General features: G+C 44.7%; 1 protein-coding gene across 11 annotated transcripts in view; it reads right to left on the reverse strand.

Moving 5' to 3' along the window:
• The window catches only part of MACROD1 (mono-ADP ribosylhydrolase 1), a 202,398-nt gene extending 191,953 nt beyond the window's left edge, over positions 1-10,445 (reverse strand). For 5 of the 11 annotated variants that reach the window (XM_087943190.1, XM_087943191.1, XM_087943192.1 and 2 more), the window contains exons 1-3: positions 10,006-10,440; positions 6,810-6,911; positions 6,595-6,714 (exon numbers count right to left, since the gene is read on the reverse strand). In XM_087943190.1, the coding sequence (XP_087799316.1) occupies positions 6,595-6,714; positions 6,810-6,911; positions 10,006-10,261 (478 nt within the window). In that variant the 5' untranslated portion in view covers positions 10,262-10,440. Of the gene's footprint in view, positions 1-6,594; positions 6,715-6,809; positions 6,912-10,005 lie in introns of all 11 variants that reach the window. The other 6 variants (XM_087943193.1, XM_087943194.1, XM_087943195.1 and 3 more) reach the window with 2 other exon arrangements.
• Positions 10,446-12,914: the final 2,469 nt, after the last annotated feature.

Here is a 12,914-nt window from a genome sequence, read left to right on the forward strand (position 1 = left end):
AAATAACTGCCTTGCGAGGGTTGCTTCATGCACTTCCAACCTCCCTGTGAAATATCGCCTGGCAAGCGCCACCCGCAGAAGGGAGCTGAGACAGGAGCCATCTGATTGGGGAAATGCTCCCCGTTTAAGCCTGCTGCAAATCTCTATTTTTATGGCGATTTTTATAGCCCAAAGGTGGAAAGAGACAAGAGGGGAGGGGGAGAGGGGAGGGGGAGAGAAAAAAGAAAGAAGGAATAACTCACACTTATTGCTCTAAAAAAGGGCCGTTTATGGCCATTGCAGGAGCTCTCTTTGAAGGAAGTTATGGGGAAGAAGGAGCTACACACATATTTTAAAATTTGTGTCCCTTTATTATTTTTTACAAGTAACTTAAGGTGGTGAACCTCTTCCACATATCTCCCTCTTCCAATTTTCTTCAGGTGGGTTGGGCTGAGAAAGAAGGATTGGCTCAACGTCACCCAGCCGGCTTTCATGCCGAAGGTGGAACTAGAACTCACCATCTCCTGGTGATCGGCCCAAAGTCTCCCAGCCGGCTTTAACGCCTAAGCCTGGATTAGAACTCACTGTCCCCTGGTTTTTATCCTGGTGCCTTAACCACTAGACTGAACGGGCTATCCTAAGGCAACCGAGAGCCCTTCTCTAGCCTTGGGGAAATCAACTCGGAGTGCTATTCCCTGCTGATCAAAATTTCGGGGGACTGACTGCTGGATGGACCTCAGCAAAAGGCGGTTGGCACCTCTCATCTTGTCTAAGGTCCTTTTCCACCCCCCCCCTCCGCTTTTTTCCTGATGCAACAGCCAGCAAGGATCGGTTCACATCTGAGATCTGATGGGATCTCTTCTGCAGCAGCAGTGAAAGCCTCAAACTCTTCCTCCAAACAGGTCCGTTTTTTTTTCCCCCCTTCTAAGAATAACTGCATTAGCTACCAGAGACCTCGTTGTCTCCACGGACTCAGCCAATTGCCTTGCCGCTTCATTGACCGTATCAGCTGGGACATCCCTGGGACGAATTCTGGAGGTTAATCAGGCCCTGCGATTAATTAGGCAGTTAATTAATGTCAGGTAATTAAGCTCTATTTCATTCTGTCAGTCCTAGACTGGTGGAATTGGCTTCCTGCACCAAAAGCCATGAAGGAAGAATCTACTTCTCTCTCTCTTTTTTTTTTTTGCTCTGCCTGCCAGGAGTCAGGATGGGGAATTCTGGATTTGGGTGACAGACCCCCCATCCCCCAAAAAAATTGAAAATGGGATTGAAAAGAGGATATAGGGAAATAAGTTTGAAGGGAGCCGGTTTGGTCTGGTAATGAAAGCACCAGGCAAGAAACCAGGGCGATAGGGCATTCTAGCCCCGCTTAGGCAAGGAAATAGGCTGGGTGACCTTGAGTCAATCACCAGGAGACCATGAGTTCTAGTCCCTCCGGAGGCATGAAAGCCAGCTGGGTGACTTTGGGCCAGTCCCTCCCTCTCAGCTGAACCCACCTCAGGAGGTTGGGGTTGTGGGGAAAACAGGAGGAGGAGGAAGGAGTATTTGGTATGACTGCCACCTTGATTTATTTATAATAATAACATTTTTTTAAAAAGCAGGCTATAAACAAACAATTCCCCATGGAAATTACTGAGCAATGAGATTACAAAATTCGTTCTCAAATCCCAGATATTCCTTTACTGTTCTATTAATCTCTCCTTCCTTCCTTCCTTCCTTCCTTCCTTCCTTCCTTCCTTCCTTCCTTCCTTCCTTCCTTCCTTCCTTGTTCCTTCCCTTCCTTCCCTCCCTCTCTTTTCTCCCCTCCCCTCCTTTCCTTCCTTCCCTCTAATCTTTCCTTCCCTCTCTTCTCTCCCTCTTTTCCTTCCTTCCTTCCCTCCCATCTCTTCCCTCTTTTCCTGCCTTTCTTCCCCCATTAATCCTTCCTTGCCTCCCTCCCTTCTCTCCCTCTTTCCTTCCTTCCTTCCTTCCTTCCTTCCTTCCTTCCTTCCTTCCTTCCTTCCTTCCTTCCTTCCTTCCTTCCTTTCTCTCTCCCTCCCTCCCTCTCTTCTAGCCAATGTATTGCCATCCCTTTTGCCAAATGCAGAGAAGCACTCTTCCAGTTTTCAGCCACGATAGTTACAGGTGGCTCCATCCCAGAAGAAATTCAGGGGAAGCCGCCCACCCAGTGCTCACTGCTCAGCCAATTCTCCGAATCCTGCTGACCGCAGCTTTGTCAACTGACCAGCGGCAAGCAAACTAAGGTTTAGGGCGACGCGCAAACCCCATGGAGAAGTTCCGCTTCTAAGAGACGTAGCCTTTTTTTAGTGCCAGGCCAGCTGCTGGGAAGAGGGGTCAGTGAAAACAAACAGGGCCAGACCACCCCCGGGCTTCCTAAGCAGCGACTCGGACTGTTTCACCACTCCTCCGGAGGTTCCAGTGGCGGCCAACGTCCGCCAGCAATTGGACCACTGGAGTGACAGATGCGTCGATTTGCGTTGACAATTTGCCACTCTAATAGCTGCCTGGAGCCTTTGCCTTCCGCACTTGGCGGGCTGATAACCTTGGCCAGCGATTGGTAATGCCAAAGTAATGCAGGCACTCCATCCATCCAGCTCTCCATAAAACACCCAGCTGGGAGAACACGGCGCCAATCTTCCCACCAGCCGGTCCCCTGCAGCGCCTTAGCTCTTGAAGTTGAGAGAATGAGAGAGGGAGGGAGGGAGGGAGAGGGAGGGAGCGGGAGAGAGGATGAGAGGGAGGGAGGGAGGGAGAGGGAGGAGAGGGGAGAGGGAGGGAGGATGAGAGGAAGGAGGGAGAGAGAGGGGGAGGGAGAGGGAAAGAGACGGAGAGGGGGAGGAAGAGGGAGGGGAGAGGGAGGAAGGGAGGAGGGAGAGAAAGAGGGGGAGAGGGAGGGAGAGAGAGGGAGGGAGCGGGAGTGAAAGAGAGGATGAGAGGGAGGGAGGGGAGGGAGGGGGAGGGAGGGAGGGAGGGAGGGAAAGAGGGGGAGAGGGAGGGAGGATGAGAGGGAAGGAAGAAGGAGAGAGAGGGGGAGGGAGAAGGAAAGAGAGAGGGAGAGGGGGAGAGGGGGAGGAAGAGGGAGGGGAGAGGGAGGGGAGAGGGAGGAAGGGAGGAAGAGAAATAGGGGGAGAGGGAGGGAGAGAGGGAGGGGAGAGGGGGAGGGATGGAGAGGGAGGGAGCGGGAGTGGGAGAGAGGATGAGAGGGAGGGAGGGAGGGAAAGAGGGGGAGGGGAAGGAGGATGAAAGGGAAGGAGGGAGGGAGAGAGAGAGGGAGGGAGAGGGAAAGAGAGAGGGGAGAGGGGGGGGGAGGGAGGGAGGGGGAGGAAGAGAGGGAGGGGAGAGAGGGAGAGAGAGGGAGAGGTGAAGAGGGAAAGGGAGAGAGGGAGGGGGAGAGGCAGGGAGGGGGAGGGAGGGGAGGGAGGGAGGCAGGGAGAGAATGAGGCAGGGAGGGAGGGAGGGAGGGAGAGGGAGAGAGAGAGATGGCTGATCCTACAAGGACCACATCCGAAGGAAAGCTACTCAGGTGGCCCAACAGAAAAGATACCAGGGGTGGAGGGAGAAGCACCAAGAAGAATTCCAGTCCTGGCCTCGCAATCTGGAGGCTAAAACCATCCCTGGAGAGTGGAGGGAGCTAGGTAGGTCCAGTCTAAGGAAGAGAGGAGTTGGGGGGACATGCTAGCTCTCTTCTGGTACTTGAGGGGATGCCACAAAGACCAGGGGCTCCATCGGAGGACAGTAAAAGGAAGCCACAGATGGAAACTTACCAAGGAGACTTTTCAATCAGCAAATAAAAACACACAGACAAAATCTGCCACCTGTGTCATAATTTTTGACATTGTATTGGTAGTCCTCGACTTACAACAGTTCGTTCACTCACTGTTCAAAGTTACGGCACTGAAAAAGGGACTTTTAACTGTTTTTTTTTCCCCACACTTATGACTGTTGCAGCATCCCCAGGGTCACGTGATCAAAATTTGGACGCTTGGTAACTGACTCGTATTTATGACGGTCGCAGCATCCCAGGTTTTTTGTGATCCCTTTTTGCGACCTTCTGACCAGCTAAGCCAACGGGGAAGGCAGATTCACTCCCACAATCACAACTTAACAACTATGGAAAGAAAGAATGGCCGTAAAATGTGGCAAAACAAAACACTTAACTAATGTCTTGCTTAGCAAGAGAAATTTTGGGCTCAATTGTGGTCCTAAGCCGAGGATTACCTGTGTATGCTCACAGGATTTATTCTGTCCTAAACCTGTCCACAAAACCTGCCGATTGCTCACCTGTACATTTTTTTTTAATCATCAGTATAGTAGAAATAAATATATTATTTACATTTTTAAAAAGTATAATATTGAAGCATATCGGTGCATTGCCGGCTACATAAGCTGGCGCCTTAGGAGGTGTTAACAACACATCTGGTATCTGTAAGAGCTCTGAGACCACGATTGTGTTAGATTTCTGTCGTGGAGACAAGGTCAAGAGGAAATAAACACCCTGCTTGCTTGGTTAAGCTGCCACAGACCACCCTGCTTGACAAGCCTCCTGCAAACCTACAAATTGGATTGCATCGAAGCCAGGAAAAAACACCACTGCCACTAGCTTTTTTGCACAGCTAGGAATAAAATCGGATTGTCGGTAACCTTAATTTACATTCAACTGCACCTATGAATTAAGGACATACAGACTTTATGATGTACAAGGAAAGAGTGATGAAGCACCCGCAAAAAACCTCGTTAGCAAAGACTTATAAACAACACTAATAAAACCTGCCAATTTATTGCTACGGCGAAATTCAAACCGGAATCAAAGGCTGGATTATGAATCTCTGGCGCCCCCCAGCGTTCGCAGCGAGCAACAGCACCAGGTCTTGCTGAGTCAACTACTGTATATCGTACTTCAGGCAGAAATTAAAAATCAGATCTTCTCTTCAGTTGTAAAACCTGAGGCTGGTAAGAACCACACATGCTTTTTTTTTCTACTTAAACAGCTATAATTTTCCTCCCTTTCCTCAAATCTTACATTGCAAAGCTGCATAATACAGGCAGTCCTTGTTTAGCGAGCACTATTGGCACCAGCAACTCAGCCATTAAGCAAAATGGTTGTTAAGTGAAACCACAACTGTGCTTGCAATCTTTCTTCAGCTTTCTTTTGCTTTGCAGACATGCAAAGGTCATAAATGGGAGGCCTGGCTGCAAAGTTACTTTTTCCTCAATGTTGTGGCCGTGAATGGTCACTAAACAAGGCAGTCGCAAAGGCTTTGTTGACTCTCCTTTCAGAAAATGTCAGAGAGAGATACTCTTGGGGTAGTAATAGAATCGATTTCTTTTCCATCTCTCTGTTCTTTATATGGGCTAAATACTGGCAATCCGTATATGCAGCATTCGTTTTAAATAAATGCCCCTACGTGTACGCACTGCAATGCATGTTTCATTGTCTATTTCCAAAATATTGACACAAGCAAAAAAAACCTCTGACTCACTCACTCAAACAAGGTGGTACTTCCTGCACATGGAGAAAATATTAGTTTTGACATAATCCAATTCCCCAACGAGAACTATTTGTCAAATTGACCAGAATTTTCAAGTTTCACGGTAATCTTATTGCAACTTGATCTTTGTCTCCAATCACCAGAATTTTAAGCCATACAACCAGCAATGCAAATCTGTTTGCTAAAAAGTCTGAAGCAGGAAAGTGATAGACCAATTTTTAAAATACCTTTCTGTTAAAAAAAAAAAAAAAAGCACATACCAATCCCCCACACTGAATTAAAAAAACTGGTCACTTACCTTTTGGTTTGACCATCCAATTCCAAAGGATTCAAAATTGGTCATTTATTTATTAACTTTGGGAAGGAGACAATACAATCACATGTATTTTTTTCCCTGTTATTTATGACTGCAAATTTTTCTACTTCTTTGTCCCTCTTAGCTTCTTTTCTATATTCTGTCTTCCAAAGACTTCAAAAGTTTCTACTGTACATATATACATTTTCAAGCAGACAGACTTTGACCTTTTCGGCTGTTGTGTAATTCACCAATTCCCAACTACAGCAATTTCCAACTGGGTGAACTTCAACTCCCAGAATCCCCCAGCCATTGATGAGAGAATTCTGGGAATTGAAGTCCATATATCTTAAAATTGCTAAGGTTGGGAAACAGAGGCCTAACTACTTCAAGACACTGTAAAGTTATTTCCTGTGATATGTACTGTACATATGCACACCATACACATATATCCACTACTTTGACTTCTTTTTGTTTTTGCTTTTTCCCCATCCGTATGATAGTAGTTAGCTTAAAAATACTGCAAAGTTCAAAGCCAGGATATTTTTTTTAATGCAAATCAAATACTGTGGAAATTGCAAAAAGATTTTCAAGACCAGGTCTCCAAACTTGGCATATTTAAGACTTGTGGACTTCAATTCTGGCTGGAGAATTCTGGGAGTTGAAGTCCACAAATCTTAAAGCTGCCAAGTTTGGAGACTTCTGGCCAAGGGCATGTCCGTTCCTTTTCTTCTGTTCTTAAACTCAAATGAGGAATGCAAAAATCACATCTGCCCTCAGCCCACCCTCCCTCAAAGCCAAGCGGGATCCATTCCGCTGTTCACTCACCAGCATTGACGATCGCATCGACCTCCAACTTGGTAATGTCTCCTCGGAAGAGGGAGATTTTCCCATTCAGATTATTATCCTTTGGGTAATTGGTTTCTTCAGGCTGCTGGATCCGAGCGCCTGAAAGGGGGAAGAGATGAAGATGACGATGACGACAGGAAGAAGAAAATATTTCTCTGTCACTGATTTCAAACAGCTTTTAAAAAAAGACTCACTTTTGGCCATTTCTTTCCATGTTGGGATCTGCTTCAGTTTGATGAAATCTTTAGTGAAGTAATGTGAACGCCGCTGTTTGTTGTTCAGTCCTTTCAGAAATGCTGAACGGGAAGAGAAAGGAGGGGAGAAAGAAAAGAGTGGTTGGTGGTGCAAATTCGGGGGGTGGGAGAAATCCGCAATAATTTAATAATTTACTGTACATTGGTTAGAAAAGAATCACTTTTAAGCGATTGCATTGCCACTTCAAAAAAAAATTTCAGTAGCTAGAAGCGGGTGAAAAGCTTCTGGAGTAGCTAAAATGAATGGAAAGCATCAAATCTGCAACTGAGCACATCCTAAGGCCAGGCAGTCCTCATCTGGTGGAAGCACCAACTCGGTCATGGATCAAAGCAGTCGCTAAGTGAAGCCACAATTCTGTTTATAATCCAACTCCAGCCTTCCTTCGGTCGACAGACCTGACAAGGTTGTCCATGCAAGGCCCTGTGTGAACGGTTGCTAAATAAGGCAGTCGCTGAACGAGGACTAGCAATGGCAGCTAGAGCCAGTTTGGTGCAGGGGTTAAGGTGCCAGCCTTGAAAGAGGGTGGTGGCGAGTTCTAGTCTTGCCTTAGCCATGAAAGTCAGCTGGTGACTTTGGGCCAGTCCCTCTCTCTCAGCCCAACCTACCTCACAAGAAAAAAAAATACCCTTTATAGTTTTTATACTATGAAGTTCACATTATAGTTACCTATAAAATAAACTAAAAAAAAAAAACAGTTAGGATTGTGTATTATATATTTTATTATTTAGCTCTTATTGTATATAGGTTTTGTAAAATTGTATCTTCTTAATATTGTAAACTGCCCAGAGATACCTTGTGTAGGATGGGCTGTCAATAAATGTAAGAAGGAAGGAAGGAAGGAAGGAAGGAAGGAAGGAAGGAAGGAAGGAAGGAAGGAAGGAAGGAAGGAAGGAAGGAAGGAAGGAAGGAAGGAAGGAAGATAAAGAAAGGGAAAGGAAAGAAGGGAGGAGGAGAAAGTAGGAGAGAGAGAGAGAGAGAGAAAGAGAGAGAGAGAGAGAGAGAGAGAGAGAGAGAGAGAGAGAGAAAGAGAGAGAGAGAGAAAGAAAGAAAGAAAGAAAGGAAAAACTGTAATAATACCCCTTACGCAGCCAGTACAACACAACACAACACACACAACTTTCAGGAATGAGGAGGTATTAAATAAGGGAATAATACTTATGCTAACCTAAGCAGAGGTTTTTTGCAACATGGATGTACAAGAACTGAGGAATTAAGTGCTCAGTGTACATGTCTCACTTCCGTGTGTCGCCCACTGAACTGATTTTAATCAACTCTTCTCAGAAATTGAAAACTGCAATTCAAGGATTTACTTCCAAGGAAACCCCTTCCTCAGTGCCAACCTTGGGCAGCAAACGGTGTCCAGACCTCATCAGGAATATCCCCTTGCCTTGTCTCCAAAGCCAGGGACACACAGGGCCATTTCTGAGTCCCTAATCACTCTCCTTTAAGAAGCCAAACCAGCCTTGGCAAAAGGCCTATTTACTCAGGCCGGCCGCCATTGCTGTGAGGGAACCATTTTCCTCAGAGGGGACACAAAGACAACCATCTTCCAAAGCCCTCCAGAGGTTGAGCTTCTTTTCAATTCTGGTCCCCAAGGTTTTTGAAAAGCCCAGCTTTTTTGGGGGAAAAACAAAAAGTCTCTCAAAGAGCACATTTTCCTCAAAGGATGGATGCAGGCCTAGTCCAGGAAAGGGACCGTCCCAGGCTGGTTGCTGGGCAACCGAGGCCCTGAGCATTCCGTTGCCTGCTCACTGCAAATTGCAGCCTCTTTTATTTATTAAATGTAATATGCTGCCCATCTCTCTCTAAGCAACTCTGTCACCTCAGTGACTTTGGGTAGCTTACAAACTTCATAAAGAGGAGCAGACATTAAATAGAAATTAAGTACAGGCAGTGCTAAGCATTCGTTTAGGGACCATTCAAAGTTACAACAGCAGTGAAGGAAGCGACTTAAGGGCTATTTTTCACTGTCTTTTTTTACCCTTATGTTAAAAATAAACATTTAAACCATGTCTTTACCTTTAAATTAAAAATAAATATGATGTAACTATGCTTCAATACTGTTGTGTTAAAAAAAATAAACATGTAACCATGTCTCTTTACAGTTATGTTAAAAATAAACATTAATTTTAATTATGTTTCTTTTTTATCCTTATGTTAAAAGTTAACATTTTTGCTTTAACTATGTTTCTTTTAACAATTTGTATATGTAAACCGCCTAGGCCCTAGAGTCACTTAGGTGGGCAGTGTGGAAATTTAATAAAAATGGGGCAGAACAAGCTTGCTTTTCCATGACCGAGAAGAAGAGGCAGGTATGTTAAAGGAAGAAGAAGTCCCATTTTGCAGAGTTTACAAAAGCCAACATAGAAATACATAAACAAGAACTTAAAAAAATGGTTCTGGGTTCATTCTGGTTGATTTGAAGCAGCAAATTTTTGGCAGGATGGTTTAAAGTACAAAATAAAGTGCCTTTTATTAAACCAGGCGCCAGTACAGCTCATCTCTTGCAAAAGCTGCAATGTCTCTTTGAGACCTCTGGATTTCAGAGACTACATCTCCCAGGATTCCCAGCCAGCATCTCATCAAAGCCCTTAACTTCATCTAAAAAGGGGTTGGGGATGCACATGTTGGAAAAGCACACATGAGGAGGGCACCAAGTTGGAGTAGGCTGGCCTGGGCAAGGGGTTGAAGGGGAAAGAAACCACACCTTGGGGGTCCCTTCCAACTCTTTTATTGTGTTATTCTAATTAACCAGATACACCCCCCTGCCTCAATGCTTTTATGGAGAAGCATTTTTGTGGGGTCCACACACATTTTCCTCTAAAAACATAATTTAAAAAAAAAAATGGCCCACTTTAAGCTTCTGTAATTTCAGGGCAGGATCTAAAGAGTTGCGAACACGGTTGCAGTTTTTCTTGTTGCAGTCACACCAAGTTGCCTTAAACTATGGTCTATTGAACTACGATCAAGCCTTGGAAGGTTGGCAGAGGAGCTAGGAAATTAAAGTGGGTGCCAAGTTGCAAGCCAACAAAGGACTCAGCGAGGGACTGCTGGAAGGAGACGCAGCCAGGGCAAGGCCTTGCAAACACACACACACACACACTCACAACTACGCACTCTGCCCTTCTCACTTACATTTAGCCTCCTTCCAGTCAGTGGACGTGGTCAAATCCACCTTGGCAGCCATGGCCAAGGGGGCAGCTACAGCCCAGCTCCGGATGCCCTGTGCAAACACCCACCGGCTGACAGCTTTGCCCAAGGGGAGCCTGGCCCCGTCCCCTTGACTCCCACCCGCATGGACAGCGATGGGGCGACCGCCCCCCTCCCTCCACAGCCTCCCTAGACTGCCAAGCACCCTCTGCTGCTGGAGGGACAGAAAACTGCCTGGCATGGTTGCAAAAGCCTCCAGCGGGCCGCTCTGGTTGGTCCCGGGAAAGGGCAAAGGGATTTTTCTCCCTTATATAAATAAAACACCTGGTCTTTTGGGCAGCAGAGCCAAAGGAGGGCGCGAGTTGCAACAACAGCAGCTGCTGCTCAACGCACGAGCCCCAACCTCTCTGGCCCCGCCCCGCGCTGGGATCCAAGGTCTTCTGGGAAATGTAGTCTTTGCAACGCTTCTTAACCGCTTCCGGACTTGACAAGTCTTGCTGAGGATTCTGGGAATTTGAAACTGTCCTAAGGAGGCGGGCGGGGGGGGGGGGGGGAGGCAATCCTGGGCTTGGAGTTGAAAAAACAGGTATGTTAGGTGAGAATCTCAGCTTGGGAGCCCAAGTGTTGTACAGGTACTCCTTGACTTATGACCACAATAGAGACCAACGTTTCTGTGGCCAAGCAAAACTTTTGTCTCGTTTTACCATCTTTCTTGCCACCGTTGTTAAGTGAATCACCACAGTTGTCAAATAAGCAATAGGGTTGTTAGGGGAATCTAATTTCCACATTGATTTTGCTTGTTAGAAGGTCGCAAAAGGGGATTACATGATCCCAGGACACTGGAACCATCATAAATACGAGTCAGTTGAATTGAGAGTGTGAAATTTGATCACAGGGATGCTGCAATGGTCATAAGTGTGAAAAAATGGTCATAAGTCACTTTTTTCAGTGCTGTTGTAACTTAGAATAATCATTAAACTTTTGTATGTTGAGGACTACCTGTACTTTTTGCAAACTAACAGAGAGGGTTATCCAGTTGCCTGCTTGAGGAGGGGGTTGGACTAGAAGACCTCCAAGGTCCCTTCCAATTGTTAGTCTTTTCTATAAAAAGTTGTCTAAAAACTCTGAATAACAAAACAAACACATTATGTAAATATATTTCCCTCCCCCAACCTGCTTTAGCACATCTTTCATTTACAGAAATGAATAATTAAGAGAAAACTCCAATAATTTATTTCTTGGATTTGTATAATTTTAATTTATATAAAATTATAAATCTTGGCTTTATAAATTTATAATAGCATTTAGGAACCTGGGAAACATTAGATTCGGTGTAGGGGGGGTTCTTGATCAAATATTATAAATTTATAATGTTTGACCAGGAACTCCTTAAAAGAGGTGTAATGTTTTTCAGGATCCCCAATTCTATCAATCCCAATTACACAGTTCCTGTAATCAAGGATAACAGGAGTTACAACCAAGGCTCATATGGGAAACTGTACTTCCGTGCTTTTTAAGAAACTGATTTTGCAATGTCAATGCTACATTTCAAATATTACAAAAATAAGCAAAGGGTCTTAACTGATCCAAAGATATACAAGAGTGTTTCTCAAATTTGGCAGCTTTAAGGCCAACTCCCAGAATTCCTTAGCTGGATGGAGAATATAGGGCATTGAAGTCCATCCATCTTATAGCATGCTGGTTGGGGAATTCTGGGAGTTAAAAGTCCACCAATCTTCAAGTGGCCAAGTTTGAGAAACAGAGGTGTAGAAGATGGTAGAACAGAGCCTGTTCACCAATCCTGCTCCAAAATAATGCTTCGAAAAAAGAGATATATTGCCTATTCCCTGATGGGCTGAGTTTCCATTTGTTGGCAGCGTAACTGGCAGCTAATTTTAGAAAGGATGTTGACAGAAGACAAGCTTCTAATTATAGCTGAAAAACTAATCTTGTTGCTTTCCTCTGTACGATGCTCAGAGCAGCACCAACTTGGCCAGTTTGATTTATTATGCCCCCACACACACACCAAATAAAGTGCAATGTGCTATATTGAAATAATATTCAAACAATATTAGAAAATAAAAGGTTAATTTAAATTAAATTAAATGTAAATCTTTCAGCTTCCTGTTGTTTTTCCAGCCTTTCTACATTAATTGATGACCATCCCCACAGTCATGTGATCAAAATTGGGTTGCTTGGCAACCAGCATATATTTATGACAGTTCCAGCATCCCGGGGTCAGGTGATTGCCATTGGGGACCTTTCCAACTGGCTTCCAACAAGCAAAGTCAATGGGGGAAGCCGGATCTGCTTTACAACTGTGTGATTCACTTAGCAACTGCAGTGATTTGCTTAATGGCAAAAAAGCCATAAACTCAAGCAAGACACACTAAGCAACTGCTTAGCAACATAAATTCTTTCCCAATTGTGGTTGTAAATCAAGGAAATACCTGTACTCTTTATTTAAATTTATTTCCAAATAAATCTAGATCCAATTATGAGGTTATGACAAGGTATAACCCAGTTTACAGGACTTCATTTTTGTCTGGAGGATGGCAGGTTTCTCACCCTGACTTAAGACATTCATCCTCAGAGAAGCAGAATCTGAAACCATGCCAACGAAGATTTAATTTGCTACACCATTATTTTATTAGAATAAACAAACAGATCATCAGAGTTGGAAGGGACCTTATAGGTCATATAGTCCAACCCCCTGCCCAAGCGGGAGACCCTACACCATTTCTCACAAATGACAAATTAGAACATGAGTTCTAATGTCTAATTTTTACATATCCCAAGTCTTGGAAAGCCAATTAAGCATGTAAATTGTCAAAATGACCCAGTGAAGTATGCAAATTAAAAGCCCAGTTATGAAATTAACACCCACCCTTAAC

This window comes from Notechis scutatus, chromosome 14 (genome assembly GCF_049901735.1).
Source record: "Notechis scutatus isolate UNSWTSFEM ecotype Mainland chromosome 14, rNotScu1.2, whole genome shotgun sequence".
In the NCBI taxonomy this organism is placed as follows: domain Eukaryota; kingdom Metazoa; phylum Chordata; class Lepidosauria; order Squamata; family Elapidae; genus Notechis; species Notechis scutatus.